The sequence below is a fragment of the Coregonus lavaretus genome (assembly GCF_964263955.1).
Source record: "Coregonus lavaretus genome assembly, chromosome: 8".
NCBI classification, from domain to species: domain Eukaryota; kingdom Metazoa; phylum Chordata; class Actinopteri; order Salmoniformes; family Salmonidae; genus Coregonus; species Coregonus lavaretus.
In genome coordinates, this window is record NC_139995.1 from 44977649 (window position 1) to 45000700 (window position 23052).

At 43.4% G+C, this 23052-nt stretch overlaps 1 protein-coding gene across 2 annotated transcripts in view; it reads left to right on the plus strand.

Annotated features, from left to right (window-relative positions):
• The window catches only part of LOC311134242 (inter-alpha-trypsin inhibitor heavy chain H3-like), a 135311-nt gene that overhangs the window by 21540 nt on the left and 90719 nt on the right, over nucleotides 1–23052 (plus strand). For both annotated transcript variants that reach the window (XM_084167863.1, XM_084167862.1), the window contains exons 4-15: nucleotides 332–494; nucleotides 608–718; nucleotides 2347–2475; nucleotides 2560–2676; nucleotides 2819–2987; nucleotides 10115–10225; nucleotides 10369–10550; nucleotides 10862–11041; nucleotides 11873–11994; nucleotides 18463–18653; nucleotides 18892–18927; nucleotides 19681–19788. In XM_084167863.1, the coding sequence (XP_084023989.1) occupies nucleotides 332–494; nucleotides 608–718; nucleotides 2347–2475; nucleotides 2560–2676; nucleotides 2819–2987; nucleotides 10115–10225; nucleotides 10369–10550; nucleotides 10862–11041; nucleotides 11873–11994; nucleotides 18463–18653; nucleotides 18892–18927; nucleotides 19681–19788 (1619 nt within the window). The remainder of the gene's footprint in view (nucleotides 1–331; nucleotides 495–607; nucleotides 719–2346; nucleotides 2476–2559; nucleotides 2677–2818; nucleotides 2988–10114; nucleotides 10226–10368; nucleotides 10551–10861; nucleotides 11042–11872; nucleotides 11995–18462; nucleotides 18654–18891; nucleotides 18928–19680; nucleotides 19789–23052) is intronic.

Consider the following 23052-nt stretch of genomic DNA (forward strand, 5'->3'; position numbering starts at 1 on the left):
TGAACATGGCACAGGTCATGGCAAAATGTGAAGAATTTAAATTAGTTTTAAAACTGCAACATTTTCTCTCAGCTCCATAGCAACGTGTAAAATTGCAAGAAATGTAACACTGCAAAATGTTCTCTCCGCTGTCAAGAGGGAGGCCACTCAAATATTTTGCCTGAGAGGGTGGGGGGGGGCAACTAAATCTAACTAAGGGCCCCCAAAAGGCTAGGGCTGGCCCTGTGTGTGTGTGTGTGTGTGTGTGTGTGTGTGTGTGTGTGTACTGTATCTGTGACTACAGTATGTGTGTGTTGGTGTGTTAGACTGTGCCTCTTTTATGTCTCCTCAGTTCTGTGGGGAGGACCCTTGAGGAGTTTAAGACGTCTGTGACTGTGGCCGCGCTCAGTAAGGTGACCTTTGAACTGACCTATGAGGAGCTGTTGAAACGCCGACTGGGCAAGTATGAACTGCTGATCCACGCTCGACCCATGCAGCCTGTCGCTGACTTCAAGGTGAGAGAGAGAACAGATCAAATCAATGAACATGGATTGATGAGTCATTCCATTTGAGGTTGATGTTGTATTTTCTTTATTTTTCCTCTTTTCCTTCTCTTCCTTATGGCCAGATTGACGTGTACATCAATGAGCGACCAGGCATTAACTTCCTGTACATAAAAGGGGGACTGAGCACCAAAGCGCTGGCTAATGCCATCACCAAAACACACGCTTCTAGTGAGGTAATGTCCACAACAGAGTAATGTAGTAACGCTGCAGCCCGTCTGGTGTTCAACCTTCCCAAGTTCTCTCATGTCACCCCGCTCCTCCTCACACTCCACTGGCTTCCAGTTGAAGCTCGCATCTACTACAAAACCATGGTGCTTGCCTACGGAGCTGTGAGGGGAACGGCACCTCCTTACCTTCAGGCTCTGATCAGACCCTACACCCAAATGAGGGCACTACGTTCATCCACCTCTGGCCTGCTAGACCCCCTACCTCTACGGAAGCACAGTTCCCGTTCAGCCCAGTCAAAATTATTCGCTGCTCTGGCACCCCAATGGTGGAACAAGCTCCCCCACGACGCCAGGACAGCGGAGTCACTGACCACCTTCCGGAGACACTTGAAACCCTACCTCTTTAAGGAATACCTGGAATAATATAAAAGTAATCATTCTACAACCCCCCCCCCCCATAAAAACTAAAAACTAAAAGTGGTTGTCCCACTGGCTATCATAATTTGAATGCACCAATTTGTAAGTCGCTCTGGATAAGAACGTCTGCTAAATGATGTAAATGTAAATGTAGAGCTAACCAAAATGAATTCAAACCTTGAAATGAATTAAATTCTAAACAAATTCAATTTAAAACATTCAAAAAGATGTAGACACACATGCATAATTTCAAAACCTATTCTTCGCACCACTGTGATTTTCATATCTCTCTGCATGTTAATGCTAATACGAATTAGCTCATGCTAAGGAGGTAAGCTAAACAGGCTGTGTTTTTAAAAGGCAGAAGCCTAAACTACCATCCTCTCCCAGGGGCGTCATTTCAGCTAAACTTAGGGTGTGGCAAAGTGACAGCTTGAAGCTACAGCAACAAATTGATAATGGCTGGAGTCAATTATGCTTTGGGGACCACGTTTTTATTTGCTTTGTCATTTTTAGGAGGTGGGGGGTTACAGGTTCAATATTCATGTAAATTTACACACTTAATTTATACCACATGTACATGAAGGTTGCCACTCTATAAATATATATATATAAGAATACATAGATAGAACTGTTCATATTGATCACATAGGATTTTGTAATAATACAATTGGTATGTAAAAAAAGAGAAACAAAACCAATTTTATATCAAATGTAAGCTCATTTACTGCCTTTCTACACAATAAAAAATAAAAAAAGCAAAATTGACTCCAGCCATTATCATCTTGTTGCTCTAGATTCATCTCAGTCAATAGGGGACATTCTACAAACACACGTCATACAAGAACTAGCTGCTACACACTAGCTCAGCACCAGGATTAAAACTCCTAGTTTGTTTCATGTCAAGTCAAACAGCAGTTACCTAGCCAAAGCCATCTATACAGCCATCTTTACCTCTGCACTGGTTTGAGAAAATGTCAAGCTGTTCCCTGCAGCTGTGTTGATGCGCTCTTAATAAAGTCAGCCTAGCCAGCCATAAAAACAGCCTTCCCTCCTGCTCCCAGGCGTCCGCATGGTACCAAAGTCAGCGAGTTTATACCACTAAACTGCATTTGCCTTTTAATCGGGATTGGAATGATTTTAGAAGTCTATTTGAAATTGTTGGTGTTGAGCTAGGTTATGGTGACTGCCAATTGACGCCCCTGCCCTCTCCCCAGGCCTGGGTACATTTCTACCCCAGCAAGGAGCAGCAGAGCCAATGTGACAGCTGTGGAGAGCAGGGCCTGAACGGAGACCTGGTCATTGTCTATGACGTCTACAGGAACACGTCCATGGGAGATCTCAAGGTACACTTCTTCCACCCTCTTCCTGTCATTCATTTCTTCATCTCTACCCTGTCTTTTCATCACCATCTCTGATTCTCTCTTCAGGAGTCAAAAGGGTATTTTGTCCATCACTTTGCTCCCAGTGACCTACCACGCATACCAAAGAATGTAGTCTTCATCATCGATCGGAGTGGCTCCATGCATGGCAGGAAAATGGAGCAGGTTTGTTTGTGTGTTTTTTGAATGTGTTGCCTGTTGTAATGTAGCTAAAGGTTTAACGATTCAATGCATGGGACAATTCATTTTGATTGATTGGTTGATTGATTGCATTTTGATTGTATTTTGATGCACTGGGATCTGTCAGACCCGTGAGGCCTTGTTGAAGATCCTGGTAGACCTGGTAGAGGACGACCACTTTGGCCTAATCACCTTCGACTACTCTGTGTCTACCTGGAAGAAGGAGCTGCTGCCGGCCAACCAGGAAAACCTGGAGGCTGCCAAGAGCTTTGCACGACACATTCACGACAGAGGAGGTACAATTATTATGGTAACACATGACACCTAGCGTCATAACACGTTATGACAAGGTCATAACCATGTCATAATAGGTCATAACAGCTGACATAACTTGTCATACCTTGTTATAATATGGTCATAACACTGTCAGGACACAGATATACAGTATTTTGAGCTGTTGTGACATATATTGAGATTATTTATGGCTGGTTATGACACCTACATAAGAGTGTCAAAACCCACAAAACCTACTATACAAGGCAAAACATTCCATTACACCATAGCCTACGTGTCAACAGTATGTTTATGTTATCTTTTATTTTATTTTATTGACCATATTAAATTATAATTGTAATTGCGCACACATTGATGTCAGACATGCTACCTACCCCAATGCTCTGTTGCTGATGACTGGGATGATTGCAGGAGCAGATTTCAGGAGCAGGACATGACACCCTGTTTTTGACTGATGACTGGGTCATGTATGTGATAGGCCTATCTGGCTTATATGATTATGATGGTCATCATAATGCTTCTTGACAGTGTCATAAAGTGTATTTTCTTAGTCCAAGTAAGGTGATACAGGATGGTCATAATGCTTCATGACAGTGTCATAAAGTGTATTTTCAAGTTATTTAAAATATGATGGAAAAAGAACATGACTGTAAAGAATTCATTACAACAACAACAAAGGATTTAAGAATAAGCTTTCAAACAGAAGGAAACTTAATGGCAGGGAATATTATGACAGGTTATGACAAGTTATTTCAGCTGTTATGACATACTAGTTATGACACTGGGTGTCAAGTAAAGTCTTACCATTATTACTTACTTACTTACTTAATCCTCTTCCCTATTTTCAAAGATTTCCAAAGCTGACAGTACAGTTAAGGTGTATTAGCATTTTGTAGCACTTAAAGTCTGCGTTTACATAGGCAGCCCAATTCAGTTCTTTTGCAAATTATTTGCATATCTGATACTTATCTGATCTTTTTCCTAGTGTGTAAACAGAGATAACCACATGGAATCTGATCATTTAACCTCCATATGTGGATGTGAATCCTGATACAAACCCGATCCTCCATATCAGTGGCGGTCAGTGCCGTTTAAGATGAGGGAGGATGATAATTTCTTTAATGAGTATGGCTTTATTTTTATTACAGCATATTGGACGACTGTCATTCATATTCCATTCACCCAGCTCAATGTAACATCGATAGGTTTAGGTTACTATATGATATTCAAATTTTCACTATACCCATCATGAGGTTGCTACAACCTTGAGTAATCAAGGTGACAGACAGTGACACATTCAATACCGCCTTGCCCACTCTTGCCTGCATCTAGCTGATCTAGGGTGTAATCATTAGTCCAACAGTTGCAAACGAGAGTTTCTATTGGACAAATTCAGGTATGTTTATCCCCATTTCGTTCTATTTGCTTCCATTTAAGAAATGTTTTTCAACAGAATCGGTGGAATAAATACACCCCTGATTACACGCAAACACAGTTAACTTTCATAAGAGCCAAATACAAACATCATGATCACTTTGCTCGTTAATTCCTTCTCGCATCTACGCGCTCTTCTCTCACCTTTTCCCTTTGCTTTTGGACTTCAGTGCACAACACATCAGCTGTCTGTGACCAGGCAAAAATAACTTTCTAAGACAAACCTTCATATCATAACCGCTAACCGCTACACACAGCCAACATCATTGTCCACATATTAGCTAGCTAACGTCATAGTCAACATAGCTACTAGATCTCGCTTTTTAAGCAGACTGAGTAGCTTACTAACTATGACAGAACCAACACAGTTTACAAGTTAAAACAATTCTACTTACAGAATCAAGCAGGATCCTTCCAAGACTATTAGTTGAAATGGACGGCCCCTAACTAGACGTCCGCAGTCGCACTAAAAATAGGCCGATGGCCTCGGGTCGAGCGCCAAGGCCCGTTCTTCCGGGAAGTCACAAAATTAATTTTCCAGGACACTCGGTTTCCTATATATAATGTTTTTCTTTTTTTTGATTATTTCTGCTGTACCGGACAATTCCACAGGGTGGCGACCCACTGTATATGGCAAATTGACATTTCATCACCAAATGGACATGGCCGTTTCTCGTAAACAGAACAGACTTCAAAAACTTGGTGAGCAGAGGGGCGGCAAGATGTACTTTTAGCCTGGAAACAGATGACGTCGAGGCCACAACACTCTTTGAGTTAATTCACATTTTCTGGGATTAAAGGTCGAAAACGGTAATATAGCACTCATTTGTCCGCTGCACATCAAAGTACATAAACCTATCGTGTAAGGGAAAAAGAACCAGCCATTTATCTATCGTAGTTTACGAGAAATCGTACAGTCATCTTCGTGATGTTTTTTGTAGAAAAAAGTTATAGATCCAGTTGAGGCGTGTTAAGGTGAATCTGTTAAGGCAGGTTTGGAGCTCTATGTGATTTCTGTGATTTTATGTGAATTTCTTTACAGTGTCCATTTGCCATATGATATATTGCCAGTGCTAATATTTCATATTGCAATTGGACAGACTCACACAGTCCTGTGTACTTCAAGTATTCTTTTGAGACCCAAAGAACCACCCATAAGCCCAGGACACAGAGACAGCACCCATAGAGACATGCTCTAGCCTGACAACTGCTCACGCTGCCAATCAGACCTCTGAGAAAAACTCACACACACAGCCAAGATGGAGTGACACAGTGTGTGCTTACAGACGCAAGGAGCCTGCAATAGATACCGGCGTTCGAACCATCAAAGAACCGTCAGACCTAGAGTTCTGAAACTTTATAAAATTGTTCTATAGCTTAGGTCGGTACTGCTCTAGGAGGTTCTCCGGCCGAGAAACAGCCTCGTCCATTTGCAATATATTCATTTCATTTTTAACATCATGAAAATGACGACATTTAGAAAAGTCCCAGAATCACAAGACTAGGTGCATTGAAACTGCCTCGGCCCTTAGAAATGGACCCTACAAGTTTCTGGTCGATTGCTCATTCAGGGACCCCATAGCAACCCCCGAAAAAAGTACATTTTCAGAACTAATGAAGGTTGCTGCTCGGGCGAATGACCAATCGAGACAAAACTCAAGATTCGGGTTCGCCTCAGCTAGGCCTACACATAATGTCAGAACTGGACCCGCAGCTCGAATGTCACTACATGTTTTAAGGTTTTTTATGGTTTTAACAGAAGGCGCTATACATTTTGGGCCGGCTCTGACATATGTGATAGTTGGCTTCTAAATGAGTTGGACAAAGGGAGTTTGGTGTTAGTATGTATCAGTTTGGTGTCAGTGTGATATCTTATTGACTGATGGCTGACTGTCAAATTGCAGTATAATATATTGTTATTGTCCATATGTTATATTGCTAATGGACAGTGTCCATTTGCCATATGATATATTGCCAGTGCCAATATGTTATACTGAACATATTGGCACTGGCAATATACCATATGGCAAATGGACACTGTCCATTTCCAATATGTTTAAACAGGGATTACCATCACCAAATGGACTGGCTGAAATCAACACCAACGAGCAAGGGAGAGGACCCACTATCGTCTCTAGGCCATTCCGAGTTCAATAAGGTGCCCCACTTGACCATAGCTCGCTCGGTCTGACCGCACAGACTGTGCAAATAAGAAGGCCTGGAATGAAGCCTAACTAATAGTGATTTCAACATGCTTTTGACATTTTACGGCCTCTGGGTCATGCAGAGACACGCCGTTTTCAACTGGGGTCATCGGGGGTAGGTTGGCGTGGACAAGCCACAGAGTTATTCTAGATGCGTGTGGCGGTTCATGTGGTTGGACACATCTGAGTTTCTCCCTTAGAATAACATTGGTTTACAGGTTATGCTCTAACTCTGCTTCTGTGCATGCAATTTGCAAAGTTCCTTTTGCCACGTGTTCAGGGTCAAGGTAGCTCTACAGATATCAATATGAATAGAGTACATGGTCCCCTTCATATCCTAAATGGGAAGTATGAACTTGCAATATATCATATGGCAAATGCCATTGTAACATATTGCAATTGGACAGCAATCAAGTCAGCCATCTCATTGCTTAAAATCATCATAAACAGCACATTTGAATTGTATTTGTGTATAGTGTCCCAGTAGTGGACTTTATTAGTTTAAACCCTTTAACTGCATGTCCAATTCGTGATGTTATATTTGTGATGTTATACTGGACATATTGGTACTGGCAATATATCATTTGGCAAATGGACACTGTCCATTTCCAATATGTTTAAGCAGTGATTTACATTCACCAAATGGACAGATTGAAATCAACACCAACGATCGAGAGAGAGGATCCACTATCACTGCTAGGCCATCCCAAGTTCAACGAGCCAGACAATTGGGCATTTCAGCAAAGTAACAGCATGTCCAATTCATGATGGTAAATGCCCATTGTAATATATTGCTAATGGACAGTGTCCATTTGCCATATGATATATTGCCATAGGTTTGCCTTTTTGTCCATTGGCAATAAATTACTCTGCTAATTGGACAGTCCATTACACATAATACATGCCAGTCTTAACATGTTATCAGTATATATTACAATGGGCATTTACAACAAAATCCAAAAAACGCATGTAAAAAATGTTATCAATTTATTTGCATTTTAATGAGAGAAATAAGTATTTGACCCCTCTGCAAAACATGACTTAGTACTTGGTGGCAAAACCCTTGTTGGCAATCACGGATGTCAGACGTTTCTTGTAGTTGGCCACCAGGTTTGCACACATCTCAGGAGGGATTTTGTCCCACTCCTCTTTGCAGATTTTCTCCAAGTCATTAAGGTATCGAGGCTGACGTTTGGTAACTCAAACCTTCAGCTCCCTCCACAGATTTCCTATGGGATTAAGGTCTGGAGACTGGCTAGGCCACTCCAGGATCTTAATGTGCTTCTTCTTGAGCCACTCCTTTGTTGCCTTGGCCTTGTGTTTTGGGTCATTGTCATGCTGGAATACCCATCCACGACCCATTTTCAATGCCCTGGCTGAGGGAAGGAGGTTCTCACCCAGGATTTGACGGTACATGGCCCTGTCCATCGTCCCTTTGATGCAGTGAAGTTGTCCTGTCCCCTTAGCAGAAAAACACCCCCAAAGCATTACGTTTCCACCTCCATGTTTGACGGTGGGGATGGTGTTCTTGGGGTCATAGGTAGCATTCCTCCTCCTCCAAACACGGCGAGTTAAATTGATGCCAAAGAGCTCCATTTTGGTCTAATCTGACCACAACACTTTCACCCAGTTCTCCTCTGAATCATTCAGATGTTCATTGGCAAACTTCAGACGGGCCTGTATATGTGCTTTCTTGAGCAGGGGGACCTTGCGGGCGCTGCATGATTTCTGTCCTTCACGGCGTAGTGTTTTACCTATTGTTTTCTTGGTGAAGATGGTCCCAGCTGCCTTGAGATCATTGACAAGATCCTCCCTTGTAGATCTGGGCTGATTCCTCACCGTTCTCATGATCATTGCAACTCCACGAGGTGAGATCTTGCATGGAGCCCCAGGCCGAGGGAGATTGACAGTTCTTTTGTGTTTCTTCCATTTGCGAATAATCACACCAACTGTTGTCACCTTCTCACCAAGCTGCTTGGCGATGGTCTTGTAGCCCATTCCAGCCTTGTGTAGGTCTACAATCTTGTCCCTGACATCCTTGGAGAGCTCTTTGGTCTTGGCCATGGTGGAGAGTTTGGAATCTGATTGATTGATTGCTTCTGTGGACAGGTGTCTTTTATACAGGTAACAAGCTGAGATTAGGAGCACTCCCTTTAAGAGTGTGCTCCTAATCTCAGCTCATTACCTGTATAAAAGACACCTGGGAGCCAGAAATCTTTCTGATTGAGAGGGGGTCAAATACTTATTTCCCTCATTAAAATGCAATCAATTTATAACATTTTTACATGCGTTTTTCTGGATTTTTTTATTGTTATTCTGTCTCTCACTGTTCAAATAATACTACCATTAAAATTATAGACTGATAATTTCTTTGTCAGTGGGCAAACGTACAAAATCAGCAGGGGATCAAATATTTTTTTCCCTCACTGTACATATGCCATTTGGACATTTCATATGCCATTTGGACATGGTTCACTGACTTTTGGAAATCGGAACCTGACTTCCTATGATCATATATGGCAAATAGACATTACATCCTGCTTTAGTGCTTTCAATACTTACATATTCTATTTGGACATTTCATATGCCATTTGGACATTATATATGCCATTTGGACATGGTTCTGTGACTTTCGGGTTCGGAACCCGACTTCCTATGATCATATCTGACAAGTGGACACTTTGCCCATTTGGAGTATAATACGTGACAAGTTAACATTTTGACCACTTGCAGTATAATATGCCTGATATGGACATAACATAGGCCTTATGGACAAACTCGCATAAAATAAAACAAATCTATATCCATACGGTTCTTTAGTAATGTATAATTGAGACAAAAGTTTTTATAATTGGTCATTTCACCCTTGAGATTTGACTTTGGTGTCCATTTGCAATATACTTTCTGACGGTGGAGCGCGCTCGCACCCGTAGGATTTTTTTATTATTACACTGGCATTTGCCATATACATTTTGCAATATGTTTTGCACCATTTGGCGCCCATTTGAGTGGTATTTGCAATGGTGTATATGTTTCGTCCAAAATGCCATTCATTTTGGTCCATTAGGCATATGCTTTCCTGTCTCAGAGCTCTACGGACAATTCCGTCGACCTCATGGCTTGGTTTTTGCTCTGACATGCACTGTCAACTGTGGAACCTTATATAGACAGCTGTGTGCCTTTCCAAATCCTGTCCAATCAATTAAATTTACCACAGGTGGACTCCAATCAAGTTGTAGAAACATCTCAAGGATGATCAATGGAAACAGGATGCACCTGAACTCAATTTCGAGTCTCATAGCAAAGGGTCTGAATACTTATGTAGATAAGGTATTTCTGATTATTATGTTTTAAATCCATTTTAGATTAAGGCTGTAACGTAACAAAATGTGGAAATGAATACTTTCTAAAGTCACTGTATGAACAATAGCCTAGTTAGTGACAATGGGAGCTAATACATAGATGTGTTGTCCTCTCTCTTCTCTTCTTAGCAACCAACATCAATGCTGCTGTGTTGGAGGGCACAGCCATGCTGAACCGAAACCCACGAGAGGGTTCAGCCTCCCTCCTCATACTACTCACTGATGGAGACCCAACCACAGGTACACACACACACACACGCACACACACACACACACACACACACACACACACACACACACACACACACACACACACACACACACACACACACACACACACATACATATACGCACACAATAATAGCCAATCTCACTTTCCTCAGGTGAGACCAACCTCGAAAAGATCCACAAGAATGTAAAGGAAGCCATTGGTAAGAAATTCCCTCTCTACTGTCTCGGCTTTGGAATGGATGTCAACTTTGAGTTCCTGGAGAAGATGGCACTGGAGAACAGCGGTGTGGGACGCAGAATATATGAGGACTCTGATGCTGCTCTGCAGCTGCAGGTAAGGGAACACACACTGTGAGGCAGTGTATTCACACTACAGTCCCTGCACTACAATGGATTTGAATTATTTCTTACAAATCTCAACATCATTTGAGACTGTAACACAACAAATGATCAAAAATGGTCCCGACTGAGCTTCATTAGCTGGAATATTAAAGGGCCGAACCAACCTTTAAAATGCAATAAGATCTTATCTCATCTAAGTAGGCTTGACTGTTGTTTCCTGATTTCCTAAATGTAGATTATGTGAGAGGAAACGAGGAGGAGCAGGGGGCGGGACTAATAGCCTCTGTACTGTATGATTGACAGGGCTTTTATGAAGAGGTGGCCACACCCCTATTGACGGACGTGCAGATGGTGTATGTGGGTGGGGCTAACCTGACCCAGACCAACTTCAGCCAGTACTACAACGGCTCCGAGATCGTGGTGTCTGGTCAGATCACCGACAACAACATAGAGACGTTCACTGCAGAGGTCATAGCCATATCGGTGAGGTCACCTCTACTCAGCTCATAGGTCAGATCACTCCATACTGCCCTGGTCTTTGTTTTGTATGTTCTTTTGATTTTGAAAGCAATGCAATGTTGATAAAAAAAAACATAACTCCATATGAGTACTTTAGAGATAGTTCAGCCAAATGTCAAAATGTTCAATGCACTGTAATTATTAATTTTTTAAATCAACTTAAAGTAACTGTTTCCAGATTTCTATGAAATATTACCTACTGTATAACTTACAATATGAGTGAAATCGCTTTTCTTCCAGCAGCTTTTCTATATTGGAATAGTGTGGGTGTACCTCAACAGAATGGTGTGGGCTTATACCGGTCATTAAAAATGTCATGCAATTAGACCACTGACTGGCCAGCTCATCCTCCTGTAGACCACTGACTGGCCAGCTCATCCTCCTGTAGACCGCTGATTGGCCAGATCCTCCTCCTTAGGGAGATTACTTCATATTCTATGACGAAATAGAAAGCATTTTTGAACGGTCTGTTTGAGGTGGGGGGTTTTTCTCCAATATATGCTTTTGCCACAAATACGAGTATAGGATGAGTCAACAACATTATTTAGATATGAGTTAACAGAATATTAACTTTTAAAAGTGAGATTTTTACTGGGCTTAAAAAAAATCAAGGCAACCAGTTGCATTACGATTTCCAATTTACTCTACTTAGGCAAATGTGGAAAAAGTTGAGTGAACTAGAAATTGGATAGCAGCTGGTTGCCTTGATATCTTTAGTTGACTCAACTATTTTTTGTTTTATAGTGTTAAGTCAATATTTAGTATTATGATGCGAGTATGCCTTGATTATTTCAGAAAAGCAATAGGGTGATGTACTCTGAGACAATACCAATGGAGGAGCCCATTGAAGCCAGGCCTGACAGCCACATCCAGAGGCTGTGGGCCTACCTCACTGTGAAGCAGCTATTGGACAAAGAGTGAGTCTGCTTTGCATGGCATTGCGTCTGTGATTGGGTGTGTTTACACCTCTGTCTATACAGGTCTCCAGCCGTATGTGTCTCTATACCTGCGTGTATATGTTTGTGTACGTGTGTGCATTTGTACGACGTGTGTATTTATATGGGTTATTCCACAGAAGTCGCACAAATTGCTGTCCCTAATCAAAATTTTTTTTTTTTTATAACAGATAAGTCTCCAAACTCATGATATATTCTAATTAATTCCAATGCAATAAACTGTTAAAAGAATACAGGACAAAACCATGTTTATACAGTATGCCTATTTCTATTGAGAGGTGTCTGTCCCCCACCCTGACTCCTAAAATTCATCTTTGAAAATAAAGCAATTCACTATTATTTTTATATAAACATCTTTCTCTGAAAAATGCTGTTCCCAGTTTTGATGTCACTACCGAAACACACACATTAAAAGACTGTAGAATGAATTTGCCTTAAGTGTCACGTTGTATAATGATTCGAAGACAGGCGCAGGAATACGTATTAGGGGTTTTATTTACTCCACCCAACACAAGGTACGTCATGAAAAACTACGGGGACGAAGCCCAAAACATATATATCACAGGGATGTAACCCAAACAAAAAAGCGAGGTGTAACGGACTTGGGACAATAATTGACAAAGACAATGGGGAACAGAGGGCACATATATACACATACTAATCAGGGGAAATGGGAACCAGGTGTGCGTAATGAGACAAGACAGTCCGGGGTTGGTGGTAATGATCCAGGTCAGTGAAGCCTAGAAGCCCAGTGACGTAGACCTCCGGAGATGGTAAATGGAATGAGCAGTAGTACTGGGGGGATCCGTGACATTAAGACACACCCCTACAATTAACATCAGGACATTGGATTGCACCCCTCTCCATCAAGGCCACATTGTGAGTAGTCTGTCCACCAAAATTCTGAAGAAAATAAATGCATAAGTTAGTAAATCATGCATTTTTAAGAAGTTCATCAAACATACAGTACCAGTCAAAAGTTTGGACACACCTACTCATTCAGGGGCTTTTCTTTCTTTTGACTATTTTCTACATAGAATAATAGTGAAGACATCAAAACTATGAAATAACACATATGGTGTTACGAACCCCGTGGCTTTAAAAGTCTAGGGTGGATGGAAAAGAGACCCGTAACATGACTCATGCAAATTAGAATATTGACACAGAACAGTGAGAACAAAATACACCGACAACCATAAGCTACCGTCAAACACAAAATGTTTATTTTGAACACACGGTAAACGGTTTGGGGAAAAGGGGCTGAGCTGGACCCAAGGAATGAAACAATAAAGTAAAAAAAAACTAAACTGATCTTCCTGCCTCAAGAACCGCTAAGCTTACTGCTAACCATACAAAAATACAGTGGGTGGTCTGCTCAGGTCTCACTAGTGTGTTTAGACAAGGTTTTCCTATGGGTAGTGTATGCCCAAGGGCGACTTGCTAAACCCCCCTTTTCCCAGGCACAAACAAACAACATAAGAACAATATGAACTAAACAGCAAACGAGTGAGTACACAAAAACAAGACACCACAGTATACATACTCACAAAAAATGAGTCTTGGTCAGAAAACACAACTGACTGGCTTTTAAAACCAGGGGATGTGATATGGTAATGAAAAACCAGAAACAGGTGGTGCAATACGGAGGAGTGTCCACTGATTGGTCCATCTCAGCAATCATGAGACGAACGGATGTCAGACAGGTGGGACACACCAACAACCACCAATCAGGAAAACAAGGGACACCTGTGATTAGGGCAGAAGGAGAGGAAAAACAAATACACATACAGGATACCTGTATCCGTAACATATGGAATCATGTAGTAAACCAAAAAGTGTTAAACAAATCCAAATATATTTAATATTTTAAATTCTTCAAAGTAGCCACCCTTTGCCTTGTGTCATGATCGTTATGAGATGAAGCGGACCAAGGCGCAGCGTGATAAGCGTACATTCTTTAATTGGTGTACACAACACGAACCAAAACAATAAACAAACGATACGTGAAGTCCTAGGTTAATAACACAAACCTTAACGGAACAAGATCCCACAACGTAACATGCCAACAGGCTGCCTAAGTATGGTCCCCAATCAGAGACAACGAGCTACAGCTGTCTCTGGTTGGGAACCACCCTGGCCAACATAGAAATACACGATCTAGAACGACAAACCTAGAAAACTAAACAAGGAAAAATCCACACCCTGGCTCAACATTTAAGAGTCCCCAGAGCCAGGGCGTGACAGTACCCCCCCCCAAAGGCGCGGACTGCGACCGCGCCAACCAAACACAAGAGGGTAGGAGCCGGGTGGGCATTCCGCCTCGGCGGCGGATCCGGCTCCGGACGTGACCACCACACTCTCTCTACCCCTCCGTTGCGCCCCTGGTCTGGTCCCTCTGGCCGGAGCTGGACTGAACACCGGTGGAGCGGATTGCTCTGGCTCCGGCGTGGAGCAGCTGACCGGTGCCGGACCAGGCACCGGTGGAACAGGCACGGACCGTGCCGGACTGACGACGCGCACCACTGGCTTGGTGCGGGGAGCAGGAACGGGCCGGAACGGGCTGACGATGCGCACCACTGGCTTGGTGCGGGGAGCAGGAACGGGCCAGACCGGGCTGACGACACGCACCATTGGCTTGGTGCGGGGAGCAGGAACAGGCCGGACCGGGCTGGCGACGCGCACCACTGGCTTGGTGCGGGGAGCAGGAACGGGCCGGACCGGGCTGATGACGCGCACCATTGGCTTGGTGCGGGGAGCAGGAACAGGCCGGACCGGGCTGGCGACGCGCACCACTGGCTTGGTGCGGGGAGCAGGAACAGGCCGGACCGGGCTGACGACGCGCACCACTGGCTTGGTGCGGGGAGCAGGAACGGGCCGGACCGGGCTGACGACACGCACCACTGGCTTGGTGCGGGGAGCAGGAACAGGCCGGACCGGGCTGGCGACGCGCACCACTGGCTTGGTGCAGGGAGCAGGAACGGGCCGGACCGGGCTGACGACGCGCACCATTGGCTTGGTGCGGGGAGCAGGAACAGGCCGGAACGGGCTGGCGACGCGCACCACAGGCTTAGTGCGGGGAGCAGGAACGGGCCTGACCGTACTGGGAACACACACCACTGTCCTTGTGCGGGAATCAGGAACGGGCCGGACCGGACTGGTGACACACACCACTTACTTGGTGCGAGGAGCGGGACTGGGTTTCCTCATAAACCTCCGCTCCCTCTGCTGCCTAACCAGTTCCTCTCGCCGTGCCTCCACACTCTCCTTCTCCCTCGTGACCAGTGGCCCCCGTAACCTGGCGGCCTCCTCTGCTAACCTGCTGAACCGCTCTATCGCAGCCTCCTGCTGCCTCGTCGTCCACGGCGTGAGCCCCCCCCTAAAAATGTTTTGGGCTTGTCTATCCCCCGTGAACATGGCCTCCATGGCTCTCGCCAGACTCTCACTCTTCTCCTCCCAAGTCCATCCTCTCTCCTCTTCACGCTGCTTGATCCAGTCGTGGTGGGATCTTCTGTCACAATCGTCGATAGATGAAGCGGACCAAGGCGCAGCGTGATAAGCGTAAATTCTTTAATTGGTGTACACAACACGAACCAAAACAATAAACAAACGATACGTGAAGTCCTAGGTTAATAACACAAACCTTAACGGAACAAGATCCCACAACGTAACATGCCAACAGGCTGCCTAAGTATAAAAATATTAAAAAGCAGACACTGAATATCTCTTTGAGCATAGTGAAGTTATTAATTACACTTTGGATGGTGTATCAATACACCCAGTCACTACAAAGATACAGGTGTCCTTCCTAACTCAGTTTCTGGTGAGGAAGAAAACTGCTCAGGGATTTCACCATGAGGCTAATGGTGACTTTAAAACAGTTACAGAGTTTAATTGCTTTGATATGAGAAAACTGAGGATGAATCAACAACATTGTAGTTACTCCACAATACTAACATAATTGACAGAGTGAAAAGAAGGAAGCATGCATCCTGTTTGCATCAAGGCACTAAAGTAATACTGCAAAAATTGTGGCAAAGCAATTAACTTTTTGTCCTGAAAACAAAGTGTTATGTTTGGGGAATGTCACGATGTTAGAAATGGTGTGGTGTGGAATCAGGCGCAGAAGCAGATGGACAGTCCAACAAGACTTTACTGGAGAGTGCAAAATAAATCCAAAACAGCCAGAGGCCAAAAAAGACGCACACAGGCGTCAAAACACGAGCGCACAACACAGGGCGCAAAAACTCTCCTCAACCGAGGAGGAAGCTAAATAGCAATGGCGTACCGAAACACGGGTAACGCACAAACACCTGACACAAAACACAAAGGTGCGGGGAGCAGGAATGAGCCGGACCGGGCTGACGACGCGCACCACTGACCCGGTGCGGGGAGCTTGGACGGGCCGGACCGGGCTGGCGACGCGCACCACAGACTTGGTGCGGAGAGCAGGAACGGGCCGGACAGGGCTGACGACGCACACCACTGGCTTGGTGCGGGAAGCTTGGATTGGCCGGACTGGGCTGGCGACGCGCACCACAGACTTGGTGCGGAGAGCAGGAACGGGCCGTGCCGGACTGACGACGCACACCACTGGCTTGGTGCGGGAAGCTTGGATGGGCCGGACTGGGCTGGCGACGCGCACCACAGACTTGGTGCGGAGAGCAGGAACGGGCCGGGCTGGGCTGTCGACGCACACCGTAGGCTTTGTGCGTGGAGCAGGGACAGGCCGGGCTGGGCTGTCGACGCACCCCACTGACTTGGTGGGAATGGCAGGAACAGGCCGGGCTGGGCTGACGACGCACACCACTGACTTGGTGGGAATGGCAGGAACAGGCCGGGCCGGGCTGACGACGCGCACCACTGACTTGGTGGGAATGGCAGGAACAGGCCGGACCGTACTGGGGACACACACCACTGGCCCCACGCAGGGATCAGGAACGGGCCGGACCGGACTGGTAACACACCCCAGTACCTCTCGCCGTGCCTCCACACTTTCCCTCTCCTCTGTGCCCAGTGGCCCCCCTAACCTGGCGGCCTTCTCTGCCAACGCTTTGCACCGCTCTAACCCGTACACCTGCTGGCCCGACGTCGTGAGCCCCCCCCTAAAAATTTCCTGGGGGTCTCTCCTCCCTCTTGCCAGACTCGCAATCATCTCCTCCCACGTCCATCCTCTCTCCTCGTCCCGCTGCTTGATCCAGTTAGGGTGGTTTCTTCTGTCCCTTTTGGTTTGTGTATCAAAGGACTTCACGTTTCGTTCTTTGTTTTGATCGTGTGATCTAGTAAATAAATATAAATATGTTCACCCGCAACGCTGCGCCTTGGTCCTCTCTGTTCGACGATCGTGACAGGGAAAATCCAAGACGACACATTACTGAGTACCACTCTCCATATTTTCAAGCATTGTGGTGGCTGCACCATGTTATGGGTATGCTTGTAATCATTAAGGACTGGGGAGTTTTTAGGATAAAAAATAAACGGAATAGAGCTAAGCACAGGCAAAATCCTAGAGGAAAACCTGGTTCAGTCTGCTTTCCAACAGACACTGGGAGTGTCACAGCGACGCTAGCCACGTGAGTGAGTGCTAGCTAGCTAGCTAGCTACCAACCGGAACATTAGCTAGCTAGCCAAGACAACAACACAAACAAATGGACTATACAGCTTAATGAGTGGAGTTACAAACGGACTATTTTTACTGTTTGTTTAAAGCTAATTCCGTAATCTGTTCGATATCAATTGAGCTCCAAGCCTCACGCAACCACAACGTAGCAACATTATTTTTGCTTTGCTGTAAAAAAGGCTTTACAACTTGATTTCGTTAGAAAATACTCTCTGGGATTCATAAACATTTGTTTAGTGTTGTTTACAACGTTCCAACGTTTTAATCTAATACCTGTTTGGCACAGAATATCACGCAGCGCTTGCACCTCTTGCTCCTCCTTCGTCTTGGTGTACTTGTGGTTGTTCTTCTTATTATTGCTCTTATTAGTATTCTCATTATAATAATAAGTATTACTTATCATTATTAGACTTAGTAGGCTAGTATCTACATAAGCTACAACTGCTGCTGAGAGAGAGCAGTAGTAAAAGGTGCATAGACACGCACAGTCTTTTTCTTTAGCACAGCGTGGCAAGCCCAGCCTGCTATAAGATATTTTTTATATTTTAGAAAAAGGCTCAGTGCTGTTATCTTCACAAGGTGAGCTATTGAAAGGCATTGAAAACAGGGGTGTCAATAATTTTGACTCCCTACCTTTTTGAGAGAAAAAAGTATTGTTAAACAAAATCTCTTTCTCTGAGCAATTGTATTAGTATAAAGTAATATAATTTTCAATTTTCAATTTTCATCTTTATCGAGGCTGTCAATAATTTCGTACCCCAATGTATGTTTTAGCACATTATTTAATTAATACCTTTGTGTGTGTGTTTCAGGGTGCAGTCGAGTGGTAAGGTGAAGGAGAAGGTGAAGAAGGAGGCCCTGGATCTTTGTCTGAAGTACGGCTTTGTGACTCCTCTCACCTCCATGGTGGTCACCAAGCCCCAGGGAGAAGCCTCACAGGTGGCCCACAAGCCCAAGGAGGGGGAGAAGCCCACCATGAGCCACCACCACCACGTAGTCCCCAGTGAGCAAAACTACCATCATCATCACACACGCACGCACAAACAATCACACACACCACACGTACACACAAACGCACAGGCACACACGCACACACACATACTGTCTACAATAGTGAATGACAATTACTGAATGGTGTGAGTCAATGGAGTAAATAAATTAGCAAAGACTGTCAATCTAAAAACGTAACATTATAACCTACATTATAACCTATATTGAACATAAATATGTTTTCTGTCTAGCATGGGCCTCTGCAGTGCTGGCACAAGTTTATGATGGTAAGACAAATTAATAATATCATTCCAAAACGCTATATATCAATTTTCTAAAATGTCTTAGAGAGAGAGAGAGAGAGAGAGAGAGAGAGAGAGAGAGAGAGAGAAGAGAGAGAGAGAGAGAGAGAGAGAGAGAGAGAGAGAGAGAGAGAGAGAGAGAGAGAGAGAGAGAGAAAGAGAGAGAGAGAGAGAGATGGGACAATTAGAGGGAGCATTCACCAGATAAGACAAGGAGAATTTCACCAGATAGGACAGACTGACCTTAGCCCCCCGCACATAAACTATTGCAGCATAGATACTGGAGGCTGAGACAGGGGAGTTCGGGGGACATTGTAGCCCTGTCCGACGATACCCCCGGACAGGGCCAACCAGGCAGGACACTTAACAAACAAAACAAAACAGAGGTGGGAAAGGAGAGGGAAAACAGTCAAATCAAAAGGAATAGCAACAACAATGATTACATGCTATATCAGTGGATTCCCCCCAAAATATTTATTTAAAGAACGTTCCTTTTGTCATTCCCTAGTTGCTTTTTACCGGACAAAAGAAGAAAAGGCATGTGTGTCAAGTTCAACTGCTGTGGAAGTGTAGTGCAGAAGAAAAACACATCTCCAATGATTGAATTCTGACCAATTCTGTGATGATTTTTACAATGGCTCAAGGGGATGGGAATGGGGAGGAATTAGGGTGGCATCATAGCTCCACTTCTTGAACATCAGTTTAGGTGTGCTCAATGTGTGATATCTTTTGTCATAGACCAGATATATGATGCTGATTATTCCCTAACACCATCTCCTGACTGGGCCATATCTCCTCAGTTGGACGTATCCCCTGACTGGGACATATCTTGTGACTTGAAAATAGGTAATTATTCCACACTTTAAAAAAATAATTGTTTGATATTTTTGTCTGTTGTGCTGTCTGACTGTGTAGAGCCCTGCTTGTTTAAATGCCCTAATTGACTGAATGTGTTTGTGTATATGTCTGTATGTGTGTATGTGTGTGTTTTTTGTGTGTGTTTTTGTGTCTGTGTTTGTCTGTGTTTGTCTACAAGTGCAATGCAAAATCAAAAAAATCTGCAGTGATTGAATCCAGACCAATTTCGAATTTCCGATTCATTCTGTGATGAGTTTTACAACTGCTCCTGTCTCTCACCCACGTTAAAAAGAGATGGAGAGGGGGAGGAGTAGGAATCAATGACATAGGCCTGAAGTGACTATCTTTCCCCTACATCATAGCTGCACTTTTTGAACATCAGTTTAGGTGTGCTCAATGTGTGATCACTTTTGTAATGGCTTAAATCTTGATGCTGATGATGATGATTATGCCATACTATGGTTGATGGGTAATTCTTCCACATAAAAATAAAATATTTTTTGTCTGTTTGTGCTGTCTGACTGTGTGTAGAGCCCTGCCTGTTTAAATGCCCTCACTGACTAACTGGTTGTCTGTACAGTGTGTGTGTGTGTGTGTCTGTCTGTTTCTGTGTCTGTCTGTCTGTCTGTCTGTGTGTCTGTGTCTGTGTGTAAGATTATTTGTGAAAATGTTTCAGCTTCAAGGCATATTGAGAAAATTGATGTTAAATCTACTATCTACTCATTTCAAACTACAGGTAGAGGTAGAAGTACAACTACAACTGGTATTGTAATAACTATGTCGTTCCCAAAAAAATTTTGGGTGTCTGATTACAGTTTTTCTCAATCGCGTACAAGCACTTTTTGGGGTACAATGTTTGTCAGAAGACACAGAGGTCTGTGGAAAAACACTAAATACATTTTCAAAATGGAGTTGGCTTCCGGAAAAAGCTAATAATTTCCTCAAATCTATATAATACTCTCAGAATTGCTAATGCACTAATCATAAGAACACGACTCCCTGCAAAAAGATAACACAACCATACATACCACTTAAATCAAGTTTACAAAACAAAAAGTTAGTCTGTCTTTTAAAAAAGCCCATTTAATCAATAGATTTTTTTTGCAGTCACTAAATCATGATGATCAAAATTCCAAATACAACTATTAAAAGGTGCAGAATTATGGGAAATGAATTACTCTCCTTTATGCATATATCACTAAACAATTTCATTTACATCAAATTAAATATTGTTCTTGATAAAAAATGAACAGAAAATAAGCACACTTTGTTCAGGATTCATTCATTGGTCCAATTCCATTAATGCTGCACACAATGTGTAGGATTCATGGAATTGTATTGTGATCATACCGATGAATGAATCATACACATTGAGGTCTGCTGACAAGTGTGTAGACTTTTCATCACAAAGCAGAAAAACAATCCCCAATAGAATAAGGACAGAGGAATACAGTGGAGCGACTGCTGATATGAATAGATATGCCTCAATCCTCACCAAAGCAAACGTCTGTAATAGGTCACAATGTTGGAGATGATGAGTTAAGACTAACCCAAAGTTACTTTGAAGTAAAACAATTTCATTCTTTGCGTCTCTGCATGTCAGCAATGATGTGAGAAATCATACATATTAGACAGTTCCTATTGCCTATATCTTTCCCTATATTGTACCTGGTTTAACACTGAAAGAGCCATTTACAATTTTATGATTGCCGGAAATGGTGAACACATTTCAGTGAACAGATTTGCCACCCTTTTTCTTCTAAGGAAAACGATTTGTAAATGTTTTATTTTGTGAACAAAACACTTTACAGTGAGTTTTGCATCCATTGATTGTATTTAAAGTTTAGCAAAATGTGGTCTAATATACAGTTGAAGTCGGAAGTTTACATACACTTAGGTTGGAGTCATTAAAACTTGTTTTTCAACCACTCCACAAATTTCTTGTTAACAAACTATCGTTTTGGCAAGTCAGTTAGGACATCTTCTTTGTGCATGACACAAATAATTTTTCCAACAATTGTTTACAGACAGATTATTTCACTTATAATTCACTGTATCACAATTCCAGTGGGTCAGAAGTGTACATACACTAAGTTGACTGTGCCTTTAAACAGCTTTGAAAATTCTAGAAAATGATGTCATTGCTTTAGAAGGTTCTGATAGGCTAATTGACATCATCTGAGTCAATTGGAGGTGTACCTGTGGATGTATTTCAAGGCCTACCTTCAAAGTCAGGGCCTCTTTGCTTGACATCATGGGAAAATCAAAAGAAATCAGCCAAGACCTCAGAAAAAAAATTGTAGACCTCCACAAGTCTGGTTCATCCTTGGGAGCAATTTCCAAATGCCTGAAGGTACCACGTTCATCTGTACAAACAATAGTACGCAAGTATAAACACCATGGGACCATGCAGCCGTCATACCACTCAGGAAGGAGACGCGTTCTGTCTCCTAGAGATGAACGTACTTTGGTGCAAAAAGTGCAAAGGACCTTGTGAAGATACTGGAGGAAACAGGTAAAAAAGTATCTATATCCACAGTAAAACGAGTCCTATATCGACATAACCTGAAAGGCCGCTCAGCAAGGAAGAAGCCACTGCTCCAAAACCGCCATAAAAAAGCCAGATTACGGTTTGCAACTGCACATGGGGACAAAAATCTTACTTTTTGGAGAAATGTCCTCTGGTCTGATGAAACAAAAACTGTTTGGCAATAATGACCATCGTTATGTTTGGAGGAAAAAGAAGGTGGCTTGCAAGCAGAAGAACAACATCCCAACCGTGAAGCACGGGGGTGGCAGCATCATGCTGTGGGGGTGCTTTGCTGCAGGAGGGACTGGTGCACTTCACAAAATAGATGGCATCATGAGGAAGGAAAATTATGTGGATATATTGAAGCAACATCTCAAGACATCAGTCAGGACGTTAAGGCTTGGTCGCAAATGGGTCTTCCAAATGAACAATGACCCCAAGCATACTTCCAAAGTTGTGGCAAAATGGCTTAAGGACAACAAAGTCAAGGTATTGGAGTGGCCATCACAAAGCCATGACCTCAATCATATAGAACATTTGTGGGCAGAACTGAAAAAGCGTGTGCGAGCAAGGAGGCCTACAAACCTGACTCAGTTACACCAGCTCTGTCAGGAGGAATGGGCCAAAATTCACCCAATTTATTGTGGGAAGCTTGTGGAAGGCTACCCGAAACATTTGACCCAAGTTAAACAATTTAAAGGCAATGCTACCAAATACTAATT